General features: G+C 39.2%; 2 protein-coding genes across 8 annotated transcripts in view; one reads left to right on the top strand and one right to left on the bottom strand.

Annotated features, from left to right (window-relative positions):
- MRO (maestro) overlaps positions 1-10,120 on the bottom strand; it is a 71,062-nt gene extending 60,942 nt beyond the window's left edge. For 4 of the 5 annotated variants that reach the window (XM_087869803.1, XM_087869801.1, XM_087869798.1 and 1 more), the window contains exons 1-2: positions 6,828-10,120; positions 5,602-5,705 (exon numbers count right to left, since the gene is read on the bottom strand). The gene's annotated coding sequence lies outside the window, so the exon portion shown is untranslated. The remainder of the gene's footprint in view (positions 1-5,601; positions 5,706-6,827) is intronic. The other variant, XM_087869800.1, reaches the window with a different exon arrangement.
- A 143-nt stretch (positions 10,121-10,263) lies between these two features.
- Positions 10,264-23,338, top strand: part of ME2 (malic enzyme 2) — a 50,538-nt gene continuing 37,463 nt past the window's right edge. The window contains exons 1-2 of one of the 3 annotated variants that reach the window (XM_045790119.2): positions 10,264-10,463; positions 18,228-18,347. In XM_045790119.2, coding sequence (XP_045646075.1) covers positions 18,240-18,347 — 108 coding nt within the window. In that variant the 5' untranslated portion in view covers positions 10,264-10,463; positions 18,228-18,239. Of the gene's footprint in view, positions 10,464-11,357; positions 11,561-18,227; positions 18,348-23,338 lie in introns of those variants that run through there. The other 2 variants (XM_045790118.2, XM_087869797.1) reach the window with 2 other exon arrangements.

Raw genomic sequence — 23,338 nt, 5'->3', positions numbered from 1 at the left:
AATGCCGGGATCACGCCCTGAGCCGAAGGCAGACGCTTAACCGCTGTGCCACCCAGGTGCCCCTTATTTTTTCTATCTCTAACTGGAATTTAGCATTTTGTTCAATTATGGATGAAAGCAACAAACTGCTAGGATTAACCAAAGCCACAGATTTTTCATACCACCTTATGGTTATTGCAGATACTTTCAAATATCATTTATACTCATCATTACTAGCTATTAGACCCACTATTAGATTTTTATTTACTGCATTATAAAGTAGTACATGTACTATTACATCAGAAATTTGGGATTTAAAAATATTTTGGGGGCACCTAGGTGGCTCAGTCGGTTAAGCATCTGCCTTCAGCTCAGGCCATGATCCCAGGGTCCTGGGATTGAGCCCCACATCAGGCTCCCTGCTCAGTGGGGAACCTTGCCTCTCCCTCTCCCTCTGCCCCCAACTCATGCTCCCTCTCTCACTCTCCATCTCAAATAAATAAATAAAATCTTAAAAAATATTTTGATCATTTTATTTTATTATAATTAGATTCTTTGGTTATTCTACATGTTTTATTTTATACATTAAAAAAAAACATTCTGAAGAGTCTGTAGGCTTCACCAAACTGTTGGTGATGTCCATTGCATAAAAAAAGATGAAGAACCTCTGATCTGATATTTTATAATAAAGCTTATGGTTCATCATTTCTAGTTGCAGGCACAAAGATATGAACAAGAGATTATGTTTGCACAATTTGGTGCCCTTAATAAGCTGGAATCCAGATATAACTTTTCCAAGGTTGTGTTGTTTAGGGCTAATGTTTTATTCTATATTCTTTTTTTTTAAAGATTTTATTTATTTATTTGTGTGAGAGAGAGCACAAGCAGGGAGAGTGGCAGGTATAGGGAGAAGCAGGCACCCTGCTGAGCAGGGAGCCCAACGCCGGGATAATCCCAGGACTCTGGGACCATGACCTGTGCTGAAGGCAGACGCTCAACTGACTGAGCCACCCAGGTGTCCCTTATTCTATATTCGTCTGTGCAATATACTTCTGGTTCCAGTGCAATGAAGGAAAGATATTCTACTTCCCTTTGGATGCCTATTAAGACAGAATGCTCCAGTTAATTGCTGGCATTCTTTACAGACCCCACAATGGCCAAGCTCTAATGTGAACCATCAGCATTGAGTCAAACCTCCAGGGAGGCCCTGGGGTCCCCAAACATTCATGAGGTAACCAATGGCCATGGAAAGGACACATGGAGGAATGCCCAGCCCAGGAGTGCAGCTTGGTGTGGGAGATGATTCACTTTGAGAAACATTTCAGAAAGCTAGCAGTAGACTTTGCATACATTCTATTTGGCGCAAATTTCTATGTGGTCAAACAGTAAAGGGAGGAAAGGCATGCCTGGGAGATTTCTTTTGTGTTTAGACCACATCATCTTGTTGATCTAAAAGATATGAAATATTCAACTTAACAATATTAAAGCTGTTTTTAGGATTTTGATATCCCTTGTGCCAAAGAATCCACCATTTATTGCTCAATAGGAAAATATATTGGATAATCAAACCCAATTTATGAATTCATGGTTTTCTTAAATTACTGTATCTATTATAGCTACTTTCTTTTTTTTTTTTTTTTTAAGATTTTATTTATTTATTTGACAGAGAGAGAGACAGCCAGCGAGAGAGGGAACACAAGCAGGGGGAGTGGGAGAGGAAGAAGCAGGCTCATAGCAGAAGAGCCTGATGTGGGGCTCGATCCCAGATCGCCGGGATCACGCCCTGAGCCAAAGGCAGACGCTTAACCGCTGTGCCACCCAGGCGCCCCAATTATAGCTACTTTCTTGACCACAGAAATTTTGAAAACTTTGTAGAAAAATGTCCCAGTACTGCCACCAAGAGATAGAATCTCAGAGGTACATTTTCATCCAATCTGGGCTAAGAACTACGAAGTGTGCAGGGTCTATTAAGGACCCGTATGTAAAGTAATGCTCAAGATACCAGGGGTGCTATTTGGGTGATCAAGGCAAACATTTCTGGGACTTTTTTCCCCTGACATCAGACAGAGACTTTGCATACATTCTATTTGGCGCAAATTTCTATGTGGTATCTAGACCATAACTACAGATCTGGTGAATGAAGAATAAAATTGTGCTGCTCATGGTTAAAGCATAACATATTCTCAGCATGGGAAGAAAAGAACAACTGCCTTGGCACAGGAACTTCTTGAAGATAAAGTTTCATGGGTTTCTCATGATCTCATATCTAGAAATAAAAATTCTTTCACAGCAGCATAAGTTCACAGAATCTAGAACTTCAGAGGTTCTCCATGCTTCTCAAATGTTAATGTGCATAGAACAGCCTGGGCATGTTGGATTCTGATGCAGTAGGTCTGGGGTGGGGATCTAGATTTCATTTTTCTAATAGTCTTGTGATGCCAATGTTGCTGCTCCTTCAATCCCCTCTTAAGGGCTTATAGATAATGATGGAGCCAGACTAGGATTTAGAATGAGTAACACCAAGTGGCCAATGGCCCAAGAAATTTTAGAAGTGGCATTAGTAAGACTGAATCACCTTCATAAAAGAAAGAAGGTATTTCCACAATGATATGACACTGGCAAATTTTGCTCTCTCCAGGTTACCTAAGTCCTAAAGGAAAGTCAAGAGGTAAAATATCTATAAACATCAAAGAGCTATTTTTCTTTAAGGAGTAAAAATTCTTCTATTGTTAATAAGCCTGTGATATTAACTTCTTTGTTCTTTACAAGTTTCTAGAACTTCCCTTAAAATATTTTGGTAATGAAGGTACTGCTTATTATGGTATTAATTACTGCTTATTATGGTGTTAGTTTACTCTTTTAGTAGACAGCCTGATAAGTTACATAAATTATATAAAAAACAGTACTGCTTTTTTAGCGGTAATTACCATCATTGGCACTTCAATGTATTTTAAAACGTCATTGTTTTTTAATGATAGTACTTGCCTATACCAAATGCCTTTTTTTCTTAACATCAAATGCTTGTGTCACTTCCAAACTAGGCTGACTGGAGGCTTGTTTCTGCCATGTCTAGCATAAATGCCTTTAGATACACTGTTTATTTTCTCTTTCATTTTTTAAAGAGTTTGCATTTTTAATGGACCTAATTTATTGAAAGATAATTCCCAGTGGTGCAGTCAGCATTCATTATTAATGTTTCCTAGTCTAAGGCAGATGGGGTTGCATAAACCTAAACATGTGATTAGCACAATCCATCTGCTTTTGCTATAGATGATGTGCCAACCTAAAACCAACGATCCTACCACACATATTCTCATTATGAGAATGACCTTCTATAATTCTCCGAAAACTCAATCATATGGATTTTCCTTAAGGAGACACACTTGGTGCTTAGATGAAAAAAAGTTGTGCTATTTTCATGGCAACTGGTACTAAAGTTTTTCCAAGCATCTTCCTTTAATTTTGAGCAAGGTGGGCAAAAGTGTGTCCATCTTGAGATAACTGGCATATATAACACTTTAAGCTGCCTACTGAAGAGCTTTATAGGGAAGTCACCTGGTCAGGTGAGCCCTGGAAGCCTGCCCCTTTATGGCTCCTCCCACTTCCCAGGTGAACTAGCCAAACCAGAGACAAAGACTGAGATAGCAGCCTTGACTCCCAAAACCACAGGACTCACACAAACTCATCCACACCCATGTCCTTCTCTATTTGTTTAGTCAACAGGCCCTACTCCTATTTCCTCCTCCTACTTTTCCATTAATTTGGGCCTTGGCACCTTGTTTTACCGGATCCCCTGCCTTATAACCTATCTTTCTTGGAAGAGCTTGTGCCTTCTTTCCAGGCTTGTATATTCTCTGTCATTTTGACAACTCTGCAAGGCCTGGTGAGCTACACTCTGGACAGCCAGGAACGGTCCCCTGCTTTTTCTGAAAGGGTTCAGTAGGGGACACCAAGGAAGAAGCGTAAAATGAAGTTACGGGATCCACAACTGAGTTCAGAGTTATTTACTCCAAAATGAAATAGCAATGCGCAATGCAAACGGTTAGTTTATATATTGGTTGGGTAGATATAGAATTCATGCAGTGAGGTGTGTAAAGCACCTCACTCAAGTGTGATGAACTTTAATGTATGTATACACCTGTGTAGTCATCATCCAGACTAAGATATAGAATGTTCCCTTGTCTCTTTTCATCCAACCCCCCCCATTAAAGCTAAACACTTGGGGCACCTGGGTGGCACAGTCAGTTGAACGTCCGACTCTTGGTTTTGGCTCAGGTCATGATGTCAGGGTCATGAGATCGAGGCCTGCGATGGGCTCCACACTCAGTGCAGAGTCTGCTTGAGATTCTTTCTCCCTCTGCCTCTCCAGCTCATTCTCTCACTCTCTGTGTCTCTAAAATAAACAAATCTTTAAAGCTAACCACTTTATTGACTTCCATCATCAACAATTTCTCCTTAAAAGCTAAGTTCTTATAACTCACCCAATCAGTCATTTTTGTGCTCATTGCACCAAGTAAAACGTCATAACATTCTTTGTCATTCACAATAGATTTAGCTTGACTATTATAATAAGTAATATTTACGTAATAAATTACCTGCTCAATTCCACTAATTGAGCCTTCCACTAATTTATTGTACCATAAGCATTGCACTTTTGGATTACACAAATGGATGAAGCCCTTGGAGCCAGTTGGACTTGAGAACTTAGGAAATCCCGGATTCGAAAAGACACGAAAGGAGCATATACTATATGTTATATACTACCTGCAGTGGGGTCTAGGGCAGTGTGCCTCATGCAAACAATAATTATTGAAGGATATGCAATATGCAAATATGTAAGAACGGTAATATAAATACAAATATTTACATTATGTTGGGGACATACAGGCCATAAACAGCTTTGTGACAACTGTTATTTGCCATCAAATAAGTTCTGGCACCACCAAAAATTACAAATAGAAATCTTTGGATATGAAATTATGGATAAGAGTTTGTGGACTTGTAGGTAATACATTACTTAAGGAACTTTTCTAGGTAAGTCAAGCCTTGCTCTCATAGTATGTCCTCCACAGAGCTTTCTAGGTAAACCAAGTATAAGAAGTGGTTGCTTCTTTTGAACTACTAGAGCATTTTTAGCTTATTTTTCACATATTGCTTAAAAATTTTTTTATAATGAAGTATTCAATTATACAAAAAGTGGAGAATATAGTATAATAAATTCCCTTAAAGATATCACCCAACCTTAATAATAGCATTTTGTCAGTCTTGTTTCATCAATCCCCATTTTTTCCCTAGAATAATTTTTAAAAGAATTATTTATTTATTTTAGAGAGAGAGGGAGGGAGAGAGAGGGAGAGAGACAGTGTGCGGGGGGCAGGGGGACAGAGGGAGAGGAAGAGAGAAACTTTAGCAGACCCTGTATGAAATGGGGAGCCCAATGCGGGGCTACATCCCAGGACCCTGAGATCACAACTTGAGTTGAAACCAAGAGTCGGCCACTTATCAGACTGAGCCACCCAGGCGGCCTTCCCTAGAATAATTTAAAACAAACCCAAGACATCATGATCCTGTCACCTCCCCTGTAAATACTTAACAACTTGTTGCTTATTAGATTACACTTACATGAGTAAATGTTTTGTCTCCATATTATAATGTAGACTCCGTGAGGGCAAGCACTGTATCTTTTTCATTCTTGTTTCCCAATGAGCTCTTCTCAGTAGGAAATTCTACACAAAAACATAAATTAGATTCTTGATCAATGCATGTCATCAGACAACGGTTCTTAAACTTGAGTGTGTATCAAACGCAACTGGAGGGTTTGTCAAAACACACAGTGCTGGGCCCCAACCCCAGAATTCCTGATTCAGTGGGTCTGGAGTGGGGCCCAAGTAGTCGCATTTCTAACAAATTCCCAGGTGGTGGTGGTGGTGGTGGTGGTGGTGGGTAATGGTTATGATGATCTAGAATCACACTCCGAGAACACCTTCACTGGAACAAGGAAGATGTTGACATTTCTAAACCTATTAATTAATCAAACATTAATCATATGTAAGGGCTTGAAAGGAATACAGGGAGAAATAATCTTTATAAGCCCCTATTCTCATGGAGCTTTTACTACATAAGTAGTACATAAAAAAGAAATACAGGAGAATTATTAAGAAACACAGGTGCTGGAGTCCCATATCAGAAGGATTTTATTTAATTAGTATAGGATAGGCATCTTTTTAAAAAAATTTTTTTTATTTTTTTATTTTTATTTTTTAGTGTTCCCAGGTAATCCCATTGCGTATTTACATACTATCACACCAGGCCTTACTGAGGAGGTGAGATTAGAATTTGTCGTTGAGTTATGGAGAAGATTTGAATAGACAGCTCAAGTGGCAAGGACCTTCCCACTTCCTGGGTTGGGGGTTGGAGTGGCATTATGTTCCAAATGCTTTTTCTGGTCTTTCCAAGACATTGAACTGTACATAAAGATATCCAAAAATATTCAGAGTTTGTATAACATAGTGTGTATCCCCTTTTTCTTGGATGAATCAACCTCTAAATCCTCAGATTTCCCATATATAAAATGGGAATAATAATTATACCTACATCATAGTATTGCTGAGACAATTAAATGATTTTAGTATATATATAACAAACCTTAGGACAATGCTTAGCAAATAAGTGATCAATGAATGCTAATTATTATTTATTGAACATCATCTATACACAAGGCAGGGAACCAGACGAGAATACTTCGCATTTGTATCCCTTTGGCTTTACAAAGCTGTTGTATATTTTCTATCACACTTCCTTCTTTCAGTGACCTTTGTGATAGGTAAAGAAAGTCTAATAACACCTACCTGACAGGAGAAAGTTGTTGAGTGACTTAATAAGAGCGCAAGAGTACTAGAACTCCAGTGTTTCAAACTCCCAAAGTGTGCTCTTTCCTTCAATATAAATAAGCAACAAACAAAACAAACAAAAAACAAAAACAAAAGCAAAAAACTGTTGAAGAACGAGGCATTTGCTCAGATAATTTGCGCACATACCCCACTATACCTAGACACATGTCAATAGGAATCTCAACAATCTTCCTTCTATCATTCCCAGGTTATCCATAAAGGGGACATTTAATTAGTGGATGATCTGTATTCTGCTTGGAGTTACATTTCTTTTTTTTTTTTTTTTAAAGATTTATTTATTTATTTGAGAGACAGCAGAGAGAAAGAGAGAGGGCACGAGCCTAGAGGAGGGGCAGAGTGAGAGGGACAAGCAGACTCCCTGCTGAGCAGGGAGCCAAGGATGTGGGGCTGGATCCCAGGACTCTGAGATCATGACTGTAGCCTAAGGCAGGCAGATGCTTAACTGACTGAGCCACCCAGGTACCCCTGGAGATACATTTCTTATTCAGCTGTGTTTCTAGTCAAGGATTGTCAGGTAACTGCATTTACTGGAGAGAACCTGCATGTAGGAAAAGTTCCTTCATTCTCTTAAGGAACATCCAGAAAGTGGAAAACCCAAGACTAAACAAGTTTGAACAAGAAAGTTTTCCTCTTCAACACACACATACAAAATGGAAAAGTTAATATAACAATTAACATGTTCTTTCATGTAACAGGTACTTGGTGACATCTTATTATGTATATTATATTCTTGATCTGGACAATGCAAGGGTAGGAAAACAACAAGTATAATTGGAAAACACGAGTAATCATTAATAGAAACACAAAGCCTAAAACCTCCCAAAGTTTCCTCTACTGGTTTCTACAGGTGGGAACTGCAGTGAAGGATACAGCTCCTGGGTTAGATAATGCGGCCATTACTCTGTAACTGCAGGTAAATTTTCTGTATGACTGAAAACAGATGTGTGGAAAATCTATTGTTATTACTACTGCTGCTGCTACTACTACTACTTTGGGTTTGTTATCCTCCATTTGAGTTATGAGCTATTCTAAAGAAAGGTATTATGGCAGGGAACACAATTTTTGTGCATTTTAACAGTACTTGTTAGAAATTACTTTTAGTCCCAAACAACAGAAAACCTATTTGAGTTGATTTATACAGAGGCTTATTTCACAAAATAATAAATATAAGGCTAGGAACCAAGGCTGAATGTGGTTCAATAATACTATCAGGGATCCAAGTTCTTAATCCTGCCAGTACCCTTAGAGTATAAGCCTTCATCCATTCGCTTGTCATCTTATGGTCCAATGATGGGTGCCATGCCTTCAAAGTTTTCTGGCAAGAAGTGAAATGAAGCAAAAAGCCAAAGGTACATGCCAGTTGAGCCTATTTTTTAAAGCCTTTCCAGAAGTCCCACCCAGCAGCTTCCAAGATTGTGACTTTAACAGGGTCTTCTTGGATTAGTATTGTCCAACTGAAATATAATGCAAGCCACAAATGGGAGCTAACACATGTAATTTTACATTTTCTAGTAGTCATGTTAAGAAAGTAAAAAAAGAGGAAATTAATTTCAATAACATATTTCATTTAACCAAAAATTTTTTGATGTGTGATCGATATTTTAAAAATCAAGATACATGTTTTACATTCTTTTTTTGTATTGTTTTCATACTCACTGTGTATCTCAATTTAGACTAGCCACCTTTCAAGTGCTCAATAGCCATATGTTACTGTCTTGGATAGGAAGCCTCAGACCAATCACCAAAGTGACTCAGGATAAATGAATTGGGATGGGCCAGCCAAATAGCAGTGTTTGCCTTCTTGACAGTAAGAAATATTTCATTTAAGGAATGAAATGACCTCAATTTAACCAAAATAAGTCCCATCCATGATAGCTCTACAACCCTTCAGACTAGGGTTATTCTAATGTAGGACAAACTGTCTTTCAAAGACAAAACAATTCTATCTCTATTAACGAAGCATTTATGATGCTTGTAATTTTTGAAGTTTCCCTCATTCAGCTTGATGTTCTTGACAATTTCCCCAGAGCAGGGTTATTTTAGGTGATGCTTATTTACAGTCCTTCTTTTACTGCGGTGGTTACTATAGCAGCCACACCTATCATTTATCATCTAACTACAGTGTTCCCAAACATGCTCGCCCTTTGATGCTCACAGTGGCTGGGTTGCTCCAGATTTCATGTTATTGTCAGCGTTTAGGAAGGGACAACTTACTTTTCTCTACTTCCACTTAATTTTCTCTATTTTACATTTCCATCACTTTCAGTTTTCTTATTCCATCTTCCCTTGACTCCTTTTGTATTCTTTACATCTTCGCTTTAAAATTATCATTACCAGAGGCACCTGGCTGACTCAGTCCATGCAGCATGCAACTCTTGATCTAGGGGTTGTAAGTTCGAGCCCCACTTTGGATGTAGAGATCATGTAAAAACAAAATCTTAAAAAAATAATAAAATTATCATTACCATACTTTAAAAGTGCACAAACTCATTTACAGCAAAGAATTTTTGGTGATAAGATTTTTCTGAAAAAAGAGTGAAGAAAAATCCTCCAATGTCATAACCGTGAATAGGTAAAGAGGTACTAAGGTACAGTCCCTGCTGCTTTCAATTTAGTGTTCCAGACCTTTTCTGAGAGAGGACACTGAACATCTATTTATGGTGACTGTGAGGATAGAGATTAGTAAATTCCCTGCGGGACAGTAACTGTGCCAGCAGGCGTGGAGAATGGCAAAGAATTCTGCAGAAGATCGAGGCCTAGACACACAAACAAAAATTGCTCAGAAATAGAAAGCGTTCCTTAAGTGCAGAGGCCTCACATTTCCTGGGTTCCCCCTCTTCTTCCCAGCCACCTGACCTGTATCCAGCTCTTAATCTCTCCTTCACCTTCTGCCTGCCTCCGCTCTCTGCCCACGATGGACCCAAACTCCCAGCCTTCCTCTGGACTACTGGGGCTGGGAGACTGGTACCCGCGGATTTTCCCCGGCCCGCCCGCGCCTGCGCAGAGCCTCTTCTCGCGCGAACGCGCTGCCATCCCCCCTCGAGTACCCCGGCAATCTGGGGGATGCGGGTCCGCCGTAAGCCAGCCCCCGCTCCTTTCGTGGAACAACGGGCGTCGCCTGGGTCTTCGGACTCCTTCTCCTCTACACGACCCCTCTCGTATTCCTCGAGATCGCGTCCACACTGGCGCGCGCCCGGCCTCAAAACAGTAACCTCAAAGAAAGATCGAGGAAGGTCCTATGGGGAAGGAACCCGGGCGCGCCCGCCGCGAAGTCGCGGCCGGAGCCCCGCCCCCCGGACCGGCTTTCTGCCTTCGCATTGGCCCGCGCGCCCGTCAGTCTCCGCCCGAGCCGCGCCGGCCCGCCTCCCGGCTCCCGGGCTCACTACGCCGCTTGACTGGCTGCCCAGCCGGCTGTCGGCCGCCCATGCTTGTCCGAACCTGAGCTAGCGCCGGCTCCGCGAAGCTCAGGGAAGAGGTGGGCCGGATTCGGCCTCAGCTGAGCATCGCCTGTGTGGGCGGCAGGGCCGCGGCCTCTCCGCCGGCAGCACCACCTGTCGCGGGGCCAGACTTTGGGTAAGGCTCCGCGCAGCGCGCGGTTGCAGGCGGCCTGGCGCGGCGGGGCCCGGGCGGGAGCTCCGGGAGCGGAGCGGGCGCCGGCCTCCTCCCGCCCGGTCCGCCGAGCAGATTGCGGACCCGTCGGCGGCTTTCACGCGTGCGGCCGGCACAGACCCGCTTGGCGGATGGGCGGGGCGAGGTGAAGGGAAGCGTCTTCCCGAGCCCGGGCTGAGGGCGGGGAAGCGGTCAGGTCGCGGCGGTACCCAATACCGACGTCCGCGGCTTTTCCCCGGGCACGGTGTTGAGGTGCGACTTCCCCGTTTCTCGACTCGCTGGTCCCAGCGCGGCCCCCTTTCCGCCCCGGAATGAGGTCCTGTGGCTTCCAGACCACGAGCGTCGCTCCCTCCTGCGCCCTTTAAAGACCGATTTTGTGGCTTGACACCTTTTATCAAATCTCCTTCTGCAAGGATGAATTAATGACAGGAGTTAGGCTGTGTGTGTGTGTGTGCGCGCGCGCGCGCGCGTGTTTGTTCGTTCGTTCCTTCCTCGCTTTAAAGGAAGTTTGCTACAAGCTAGAAAGTTCTACGATTGGGACGGTTCTGTCCATTCATGTGAAATGGCATAAATAGACCAGAATTGGCAGGTGTTTCTTTGACACTGGTAATAACCACCTCTGCTTGTGTGGTGGTGGTGTTACATTTGCGTTCCTGGATTTGACTTTCTTTCGTGGTTACGAAAATAATTCTAGAAAACTTGTTGCCTTTTGATGAGAAGCATAATCAAAATAATACATCTTAAAGTAGTGCTTCCTTACAAAATGCGTTATCTCCTTATCTGCTTGATTTACTTTCCTAATGCTTGTGGCAGTCACTTCTAAACAGAATAGTTAATAGTATTGTTGTTTCCTTTAGTGTTGCAATTGGTGACAATAGAAGCACGTATAAATTGTCGGTTATGGACTGGACATTGTTCTGTACATGAATCATCTCAAAATAACTCTTTGAGGTTGGTACTGTTATTTCCACTTAACAAATGGAGAAACTAAGGCTTAAGAAGGTGAAGTAACTTGCGCAAGATCACAGATTTTAGGTGGCCAGGTCTGGACTGGAACTCAGGTAATTTAACATAACAGCTCAGCCCCCTCTTAACCCTGTCACTCCTTAAGCATTGTTCATGTTGTTAAATTAATTGCAATGTTGTACTCATGAATTTTAATCTTAATCTTTACTCATGGATTTATTCTTTAGCTTCCAGGCATCCTGGAAGTTGGAGAAGAAATGGTTGCCCACACTTCCCCTCCCCACCGTCCCCCATGTGTGTATTTGTGTGTGTATGTATACACATATCACACACTGACAAAATATAGATAAATATATAATCTATTGTGTAACTACTAAAACAAATTGAGTTAAATGTTACTATGTTACATGGTCTGCAGAAATACAGAAAAAACAGTTTAACTCTTGTCTTCTAATGTTGGACCTTTAATTAGCTTTGAACTTTGATTTGCAATCTGTATTTGACTCTTTTATGGTAGTTATAAAGACTTAATTAAAAGTTAAGCATAGATCCCAGATATGCTGATAGAACTTTTATTATTTATTAAGGAAATATTGAGCTATGCTTTTATAGAAGTTCTTCATTCTCTTGAGAATTAAATATACTCTTGCTTGGTACTTACTCCTGAGAAAGAACTACTTATAGGTTTGAGCTTTACAAGGTGTTTATGTATGTTTTTGTCTTTTATAATACACTTGTTATGGAAACACGTTAAAAATTCATAAAAGAAAAACTTATTTACCATTTGAGAATTTCGTTTGCAAATTAACTCCTATAATGCTGCTCATGCATAACTTGTATTTAATTTCCTATAACAACAAGGTATTCTAAACTATATTAAATTTTATATTAAGTGAAACTAAAATAAATTATAATTAACTTTGGTGAATTTTCGGCAAACTTAGTCATATTTTATTTTATAAGTAGGCTCCACACCCAATTCAGAGCTTGAACTCACAACCCTAAGATTGAAACCTGAACTGAAATCAAGAGTCAGATACTTCACTAACAGAGCTGCCCAGCCACCCCAAACTTAGTTGTATTTTAAAACAAATAATAACTGAAACCTATGGTTGTTTACTGAGGATCAATTTTAGAAGGTGGACAAAATTCATACTATCAAAATCACTCTATGATTTTCTAAAAATCTATTTTATAAAAAGTTAACTTTTATTTTAAAGTCACCATTTTGATTATATGGCTGTATATTTCCTTTGATCAATACATACAAATTTCAAAAGTAATGAAAAATACTATATTGATTCTGTAGATGTTGTTCAGAATGACACTGATGTTGCCTGGATCTGTATACCATCCAAATTCTCATTACTGACCTAGAGATTTAATTTGAAATAGTTTAAATAAATGCTAACCATGACTATCCTTATAGCCTCTTAATAAGGATTTCACAGATGTTGATGCAGAAACTAACAGGCATTCAGAAGACACCTGACTACCTTAATCTATTACGACTACTAATAGTGCTTAGATAACTAACATTTATAGAGCACTTAGAGGGCACTGTGATAAGCATCTTACGTGGATTATCTAATTTAAATCTTAAAATGGCCCTGTTTAGTAGGTCCTGTTGTTTATCATCCCCATTTGAGTGATGAGAAAACTGCAACAGACTTATTCAAAATCAGAGTTAGCATTGGCCAAGCCAGGATTTAAATCCAGTAGTCTGATTCCAGAGCTTGCCTTTGACTACTCTGCTAAGCTGCCTGGATATGGATTTTATTGAATAAAGTTTCATGTCAAGTAGTCAAGCTCTTTATGATGATGATAAAGCTCTTAATTGCTTGATACTTTATAAATATCATCATTACTACACAGCTCTGCAGAATAGAGTTTCCCCTCCCCTGTTTCATTGATGAGAAAAGTGAGACTTCTAAGGCAGTCCCCAGACTTTTGGACTTGATGGGCAGGTGTGTATAGGGGGACAATTGGGACCAGACACAGACTGCCAGCTTTTAATTCTGTCAAGGTTAAGGACCCTTTTAAGAACTATTGCAGTCCACCATCCCCATCTTTTCATAAAAGAAAAGACATTTTTATCACCAAAAAGGTTGGAAGATCATAATTAGAACAGGAAAGCAAAGAGAATAAATTTTGTTTTATGAATGACTATATTGCATTTGGCCACACATCAGTGAAAAATGTGTTCCAGGCTAACACCAATTCAGAGACCATTTGGGAATGCCTGGGTGACACACTGAATCCAAAGCGGTGATGAGCCGAGTCCAGATTCAGACTCCAGTCTGACTGCAGAGCTTGTGCTCATTGCACCTAATCATGACCTCTAATTTCTGTCTCCCTTGCACTGACCTCCTTTAACCCCAAGTAGGGGGCCAGGGAGAGTAGTCTCCAGCAGCCAGTGGCCTGGCAGTTTCTGGCCCGGTCCCGTTTGTAAACACCAGAGAGTAAGTTCCAGGGCAAGACCATGGGAATGACACACCAGGAGGAGAAACCAGAGGCATATCTCAGTTTCCCAGAAACTGTCAGGTAAGCAGGCAGCTTAATTTTACATATTAATTAAAAATTAGAAGCCCTGCCTTTTGGTTCCTGTTTGTACTTCACTGATTCTTAGAGTTTTCCTTCCATCACACCTGCATAACATAACATTTTATCTTGTTGCCTCTCATTGTTCTCATTTCTGGTATTGAAGCCTCCCTGTCTATCTCTTAGTGCTTGGTTCTAGTTTGGGCAGATTTTTTGTCCTTAATATTTTTTTATCTTATGAGCACTGTTTTACAGACACTATTAAAATTACTTTATATTTTATCTTACTCTCTCACGCTTCCTAATAAAGTAATTTCAGTGATAAAACATTCTGTAATTATAATACTTTTTTGCATATAGTCTCATTTGATCATCATAAATATATGTAAAGTAGATTTGATAAGTAGTATTATCTTTATTTAACAGACTAAATTCAGTATTGGATAGAAGCAAAACTTTTTTTTTTTATAGATTTTATTTATTTTATTTGAGAGAGAGAGAGACAGCCAGCAAGAGAGGGAACACAAGCAGGGGGAGTGGGAGAGGAAGAAGCAGGCTCCCAGCGGAAGAGCCCGACGTGGGGCTCAATCCCAGAACTCCGGGATCACTCCCTGAGCCAAAGGCAGACACTTAACAACTGAGCCACCCAGGCACCCTGGATAGAAACAAAACTTTAACCAGGAGTTGAAAATAGATTTCATATATTAGAATGCTGTTCTTAAGTTAACTACTGAAAGGGAAAACTTTAATTTTCCTTACCTGCAGTCTAAATTCTTCTGGCCACTAAACCCGGGATTTTTTTCCCCCACACCCAGTAATTCTCCAATTCTCAGCAAATGCTGTCTGGGTTTGCTTTAATTTAACTTAATTCTAACTCTGTTCATACGAAGATAGCTTCAGATCCCATAGGTTAAGAGTTCAATCCCAAAAGACTGCCCCTACGTGAGATGCCAGTTACGAGTCCCAGGTTGTGACCCACACTTCTGACCAACTCTCTATAAATTGAGGCTTCCCACAACCCCCTCCTGTTTTGATGATTTGCTATAATGGCGCACAGAACTCAGAGAAATACTTCACTTACATTTGCTGGTTCATTATAAAGGGATACAACTCAGGAACAGATGGAAGGGATGCACAGAACTAGGTATTGATGGGGTGGGGGTGGGGAGACATAGAGCTTCCTTGCCCTCCCTGAGTGCGCCACTCCCCCCGGTACCTAATGTGTTCTCCAACATGAAAGCTCATCAGACCTTGTTTAACCAACTGAGCTACCCCGGCACCCCTCAGATCTCCTTGTTAAAGAGTCTTCAGCCCCTGCCCGCTTCCTTTTCTGGAGGCTCTGGAGTGGGGCAGAAAGTTCCTACTCTCTTAACCACTTGGTGTCTCTGGTGACCAGCTCTGTCTGAGGCCTTATAGTGGTCAGCCCTAGGTCACCTCATTAGCATAAATTCAAGTGTGATCAAAAGTGACTTCTTATGAATAACAAAAAATACTCCTATCATTCAGGAAATTCCAAGGATTTTTAGGAGCTCTGTGCCAGAACTTGGGGACAAAAACCAAATATATTTCTTTTTTTTTGAGATTTTATTTATTTATTTAGGTGGGGGCAGAGGGAGAACTAGAGGCGGAGAATCTCAAGCAGACTCTGCACGCCTGTCTTGGGGCTTGACCTCAGGATCCTGAGATTACGACCTGAGTGGAAATCAAGAGTCAGACATTTAACTGACTGAGCCACCCAGGCACCCCGCCCAATATATTTCTTATTATACCACAAGTACTGATTACAAAATGAAATTTTTTTCAGATTGTCTTTGATGTAAAGTAAAAAGTATTCCATACTATATCTTAGATTTGCCTACCTCACCAATATACTGCAATACTAATCCAGTCTTTTGGTACCAAAGTTTTGATTTTGACAAATAATGCTGTCTCTCCTGGAAGAACCACATGAACACATAATCAATGCTACCATTTCAATCTTTTTAAAATTTATTTTGAAATGATTTGAAAGGCTTTGGTTGCATATATCATACTTCCTGTCTCCTTAATACTTCACTGTGTTTTCAGAACAAGGATATCTCTTCCATACGGTTATCAAATACAGAAAATTTAACATTTTACAGTACTTTTATTTAAGCTACAGTATATCTTCCAGTTTTGCCAGTTGTCCCAATAAGTGTCCTTGATAGCATTTTTTTTTTTTAAAGATTTTATTTATTTATGTGACAGAGAGACAGCCAGCGAGAGAGGGAACACAGCAGGGGGAGTGGGAGAGGAAGAAGCAGGCTCATAGAGGAAGAGCCTGATGTGGGACTCGATCCCGGATCGCCAGGATCACGCCCTGAGCTGAAGGCAGACGCTTTAACGACTGCGCTACCCAGGCGCCCTTGATAGCATTTTTTTAATTCAGGTTTACTGTTTGTCTTTCACTAACATTTTAAAGTGACCCAATTATTTTGTTGTATATCTCTCATAATTCTTTGTTATTATTATTATTATTGAAGTATATTTGGTGTATGGCATTGTATAAATTTAAGGTGTATAGCATTAATTTGATATATCCATATATTGTAATATGATTGCCATTGTAGTGATAATTATCACCTCTCATGCTTTATAATTATCATTTCTTTTTAGTGGTTAGAACAATTAAGATCAGTCTCTTAGAAAGTTTGATGACTATAGTACAACATTGTTGTCTATATTCACTATACTATGCATTAGATCTTTAGGAATTATTATTTCTTAGGACTCTCACTGCAGGTTTATACCTTTAAACATCTGTCCTATCCTCCCACCCTGCAGTCCCCATCTCTCATGATTCTTTTTTTTTTTTTTTTTTAAGATTTTATTTATTTATTCGACAGAGATAAAGACAGCCAGCGAGAGAGGGAACACGAGCAGGGGGAGTGGGAGAGGAAGAAGCAGGCTCAAAGCAGAGGAGCCTGATGTGGGGCTCGATCCCACAACGCCGGGATCACGCCCTGAGCCGAAGGCAGACGCTTAACCGCTCTGCCACCCAGGCGCCCCCCATCTCTCATGATTCTTGATGTCCTTATAATCATACAGATTTTTTTGTTTTTGTGGCCACATTTGTGCACCACATTTATATGAAATATCCAGAATAGGTAAATCTATAAAGACAGAAAGCAGGTTGGTAGTTGTGGGCACTGGAGGAGGGGGAAGAACTGTTTAATGGGGTAGTGTTTCCTTCTGGGATGGTGAAGATGTTTTGGAACTAGGTCGAGATAGGTTGCACAACATTATGGATTTTCTAAATCCCTCTGAATTGTTCACTTTAAAATGGCAAGTTTTATGTGAATTCACTTCCATAAAAATTAACTTAAAAATAATCCCATTGTAATGGTTTCTGTACCCCATATACAAACCTTGATTTCTAAGCAAATAAAAATTCCAGTAAAAACTTATTGTGGGATAATTGCAGTGATTTGTAATGATTAAGAAAAATGGGCTTTGCAAATTGATTTTGGGTAGCAGAATTGATATGCAGAAGAATCTATTATAGTCCCATTTTAAATATTTAATGTGTAATGTATTATGTAGAGTTTCCAATTTTGAAAAATTCCCATGTGTTTGTGATGTTTGTGAAAGGGCAAAAACGTGTTTTCTAGCCAATTTGCATGTTTTTTAAAATATGAAATAACAGAGTTTTTAAAAACAAAACAATTTTAGTACATTATATTTAAACACTGATTATATTAGTACATTAAAATTCTACAGCTAGATTAAGAATTTGAATAGCTTCTCTTCCTCTGAATGTTTATGCTCCAGGCTTCTCTGTTACTTACTTTTCCACCTTCAACCTAAACTCCCATTTGCATTTACATGGACCACATATCTTTGTTTACTAGAAGTTACCTTGTTTCTTAATCTCTGGATTTCTTTCTTTCTCTCATAATCAGGAGATATATAACTTGCCACACTTGTGGTTTATCACACTGTAGTATACAGTATATACAAAATAGCAGTGATTATTAACTAGGGACTTGGAGTATTGTCAGGAAAAGTCAGTCATTGTCTTCACCCAATTCTTACTTTTTTACAATGATTACCACCTATAGAAACATAAATGGACTTTGATAAAGCTTTTTCAGGTGTGGAAAATTAAGCTTTCTTCTATCTGCTTTTGAAAACTGATACCTGATGTGCATGCAGTTCTATAATATGTTTCTCATCCTTTATTTGCTTCTTTTTCCCCAGGTGAAAAAAAAGATGTTGTCCCGGTTAAGAATAGTTGCTACTCCCTATACTCTAGTATGCCGTCATATGCACATAAAAGAAAAAGGGAAGACACTCATGTTGAACCCAAGAACAAACAAGGTTAGTAACATTAATACTAACATAACATTTTCTCTCTTCCTGGTAAAGATTTGATATATTTTAGACTGATAAAGTATGACCTTTTTTTATTTGATAGCTTTACACTAAAACTATTCAGAGGTATTTGCTTTTTCTGCATGACTTTCCACGTTTCTCCACATGGCAAGAATCATGACTGCTTTATGGCTCCCAGTTTCACCCCTCACAACTTCTACCACCAGAAAAAGATAGACTTTGTTTCCTAGTTTCAGCTCAAAAACTTCCCTAGAATAGCAATCTGGCCAGGTCTTTTGGCCAGTGTAGGATATTTAGATTTACCCAGCTCAAATCCAGTTGAGCCCTTGGAAGATGGGGTTAAAATTGTAGAATGAAATTTTGTCTAATGTCCATACTTCCACCAGCTTTTTGGACACAAATCATTGCACACAAGTGCTTTTGCCCATTAATCTCACAGTACTGCTTCAAAGTGGAGAGACTTCTGACCCCTCATTATGCTCTTGGGGCAGAAGTGATGGGCATTATCTAGTCTTGCCTTTATTCCGTGTCCAAGCTGTGTTCAGTGGGCAAGTCCCTCTCTGTTTTCTAGTGGTGATAATAATTAGTAAGTGCACATACTTCTAGAAAGAGACGTCTTACCAAAAGCTTTTAAGAGGATACATTGAGCTCATTGTAATGTGTGAAATTTACCTCTTGGGAATAATGCATTCAGATGAAGGCGTGATTTCTTTTAAAACAACAGTCATCAGAAATTTGCCAATCCCATTTGTTTCGCATGATGGGGGTTGAGGATAACTAATTGTACAGTATGATATATTTTCAAAACACATCAGGCCTACAAAGGGAAGTTAACCGGGGGTCATCCAGAGTGCCTTATCTTTGCATTTTTGGTACCTTGGACAGAGTGAGAATTCAGCAGGCAGTAGTGAGTTAAATGAAGCTTAAAGAGGTGTATTCTAATCCTCTCTTGTTTTTGCCTCGCTTCCCCATATCTTGCTTAATCTTCAAGATGCAACTCATTCAAAATCCAGTTCTCCTGTAGAGCCTTTTCTTACACCATAGACTGGAATAATCGCTCCCTTCTATGAAACCCTGTAGCAGTTTTTATCTTCCTGTTCCTATGGCAAGTAATCGATATCTGTTGCTGTGTGCTTCCTTTCATGTCTTAAGTTGTCATTGTTGGTATTTATGTTTCCATGAATTTGTATTTCTTAACTATATTTCAGGTTCCTTTGGGGCAGGGACCATTCAAAATATTGTATTTTTTTACAATGCCATGGGTATAGTAAATATTTGCTAATTATGTTGGTTTTATTTTATTTTTATCCTTACAGAAACTATTTAAAATGTACGAGGGAATTATGAGAAATTTATAAAGTACATTAAGTGGCAAATTAATTTTAAGGAGGAGGGTAGTCTAAAATGCATTACAGTACTTCTGTAAAGAAAATAAAATCTAATGCTCTGGTCCTCTGAAATCTCTAAGGTTGGGTAGCATCCGTAAGGTTACCTCATTGAAAGATCATTTTTGGAAACCCCTTAAGCATCAGGATAGTTTTTTGTTATGTGTTCAAGAAGGAACATAGACTAGTGATTCCTGATTTGAGGGTCATGAACTCCTTGGGAACTTAAAAGAAATCAGGTTTGTGCTTCAAACGTTGTAGGCTAAATGTTTTAAGAGTATGTTGCTATCATTAATAAAAGAGTAATTTTAGGCGGTATTGAATTCTTTTAAGATTGTCTGTAATCTTTTAAGATGTCTGTAATCACTGTCTACTAAAGGCAGACCTGTTACTATGTCTTTAAGACTTTTTCATTGTGGTAAATAGTGTACAGTTTACAGTTGTAACAGTTTAAAAGTGTATAGGTCAGTGACATTAAGTACATTCAGTGTGTGCATCCATCACCTGAAATGGAAACCAGATGCCATTCTGCAGTCACTTCCCCTCCCCCTTCTCAGCTCCTGGCAACCACGAATCTGTTTTCTCTTCCTATAGATTTGCTTATTCTGGTATGAATATGAAATTCTTTATGAAAATTTTTAAAAGTCCTTATACTTTAAAGGATTGGACGTCATCGTGCTAGGTTATAAGCAGGAGTTTCAGTGTGAATTTGGATTTACTAGCCATGAAACTTTGACTCTTCATTTAACCTCTCCAGACCTCAGTTTTCTCATTTAAATCATGTGGGTAATACAGCATTTTGAAATGTTCAAAAGGCTGTGTGAGTGGAAGATTGGATTTCCCCTTTTCTCCTCATTTGGTAAACTTTTTAGATAATTTTTTGAAACTCGGCACTGCATCCTTTCCTGTAGGAAGTATGCACTTTCTAGTTTGTACCTGGAGCTGTGGTTTTATGGTTCTTAATTCTGCGAGGGTTTTTGTTTGTTTTTATTTTAACTTCCCCTGGCTAGATGTCTAATAGTAAACTAATTCAAATTTTTCTTATTATTTTCATAAATAATAAGAATTATATTATGACTAATAAAAGAAAGAAAAATCACATTCCTACCATCCCAGCATATCATCTGTTTTTATTTTGCCAAATCCCCTTAAAAGTGTATTTACTTTGAAGATCATAGGATACAATTGTATATGCCATTTTAGTACTGGGAAGAGTATATTATAAATAATGTCCATGATGGTTCATAAGCCTTCTATATATGGCTGCATCATAGTCCAGTAGGTAGATTTGGAATCAGGGAGACTAAAGAGAGACCCAGCTTGACCCTTCCAGGCTGCGTAATCTTCAGCGTAATCCACTTTGGATCCCAGTTTCTTCATCTAAACTGTTACGGAGGAAAAGGAAAATTGTAAAGCTATTTAAGGCACTGTAAATTCTATGTGAGTTGCTCCTTTCAGGGGATGTTTTATAATTTAGTTAGCCATGATGCTATTGTTGAATATTGTTTTCAATCTTGACATTATGAATCATTAGTTACTAGTTATCAGTTTTATAAATAGGTATTTGGTAACTTCCTAATTCCTGACAGTTTATTCTAATTGCACTTGGAGGTAAATGAATAGAAGGGGCCTTTTCTTTCTTCCCAGTATTCAGATGTAGTTAACGGATGTTTATCAATATTGGCTTAGTGAAACTGGGTGTGTCTAAAGGAAAATAGCATAGGGGATCTTTCAGGATCAGCCAAAGGAGGCACACTTACCACTGTGTTAATTGGGAGGGCATTGCTGTGGCATAGATGAGAAAAGGGCAGACATGGTGGAACAGGTGGCCCAGGGAAATGGACAGAGGTGGAGAAGTGGACTGTTAAAGGTGTTCATTTGAAGCTAATGTTATCTTTGCGGGGCTTGCTTCACTTGTTAATACCAGGCTAGCAAATTTAAGCATTTGATCAACTATTAACATAAATATTTAATATATAAAATTGTTTTTTAAATCACTTTAACTTCTCTGCATTATAAATAAAATGCTTTCTTTTTAAACTTTTTTTTTTAAGTAGGCTCCACGCCCAACGTGGGGCTTGAACTCATGACCCTGAGATCAAGACCCAAGCCGAGATCAAGAGTTGGACAGCAGGGGCACCTGAGTGGCTTAGTTGGTTAAGCATCTGACTCTTGATTTCACCTCAGGTCATGATCTTGGGGTCGTGAGATGGAGCCCCACGTCAGGCTCTGCACTCAGCTCAGAGTCTGATTGAGATTGTCCCTCTCCTTCTGTCCCTCCCACTGCTCGTGCTCTCTCTCTTTCTCTCAAGAAATAAATAAATAAAATCTAAAGTGTTGGTCACCCAACTGACTGAGCTACCCAGGCACCCCAAATAAAACGCTTTTGAGTGTCCCTTAAGCCTAAATAGGAGATAGGCAGTGACACCTTGTGTAGCCAACTCATTTATCTTTGGCAGTAGGATAGGTAAAGCACCTTTAAGTGAACTAATTAGTTCATTTAAATCTAAAGTTAAGGGGTGCCTGGCTGGCTTAGCATACGACTCTTGATCTCATGATCATGAGTTCATGCCCCGCAGTGGGTGCAGAGATCACTTAAATAAATGAATGATTTTAAAAAATAAATGAAGTTTAGCTTTTCCACTTTAGCCTTGTACTAGAGTGGGAAAAGGAAGTAAGGGTGACAGTTTGGGTTTTACCTCTTTTATATATCCTAGCCTTAGGTGAAATCTTACAAGGAGAAACATGAGTTGCAAAGATTTAGTGATTTCAGTCTTCTCCCTTTTTTTCCTTTTCCAGTATAGCTAAAGGTTTATCAATTTTGTACATATTTTCAAAGAACCAGCTCTTGGGTTCACTGTTTATTTTTCTAGTTGTTTTTCTGTTTTCTATTTCATTTATTTTCACTCTGATATTTTGTATTTCCTTCTTTCCTTTTTGCTTCAGGTTTAGTTTGCTCTTTCTCTCCCCCACTAGTTTCCTAAGGTAGAAGTTTAGATTATTGATTTGCGATCTTTCTACCTTTTTAATGTGGACATTTATAGCTGTAAATTTTCCAGTAGGCATTGCTTTCACTGCATCCCCATAAGCTTTGGTATGTGTGTTTTAATTCATCTCCAAGTATCTCCTAATTTCCTTTGTGATTTCTTCTTTGGTCAGTTGGTCATTTAGGAGTGTGTTGTTTAAAATCCATATATTTGTGAATTCCCCAAATTTCCTTGTATTATTGATTTTTGATCTCATTGCATTATGGTTGGAGATCTTATTTGGATTATTTAAATCCTTTTGAATTTATTGAGACTTGTTTTATGGTTTAACATATGTCCTGGAGAATATTCCATGTGCACTCGGTTGGAAGGATGTATATCCTGTTGCTGTTGCATGGAGTGTGTCAGACATGTCTGTCAGGTCTAGTCGCTTTACAGTGTTGTTCAGGTCTTCTGTCTTCTTCTGAGTTTCTATGTAGTGGTTTTCTCCATTATTGGAAGTGAGGTATCAAAGTCTCCAACTTGTCTTTCTTCATGGATTCTGTCAGTTTTTGCTTCATGTATTCTGGGCCTTTTTCACAGATGCAAAAATATTTATAATTGT

Source organism: Ursus americanus, chromosome 19 (genome assembly GCF_024610735.1).
Source record: "Ursus americanus isolate L20-20 chromosome 19, mUrsAme1.1.p, whole genome shotgun sequence".
In the NCBI taxonomy this organism is placed as follows: Eukaryota; Metazoa; Chordata; class Mammalia; order Carnivora; family Ursidae; genus Ursus; species Ursus americanus.
This window is presented reverse-complemented; position numbering and strand designations above follow the sequence as displayed.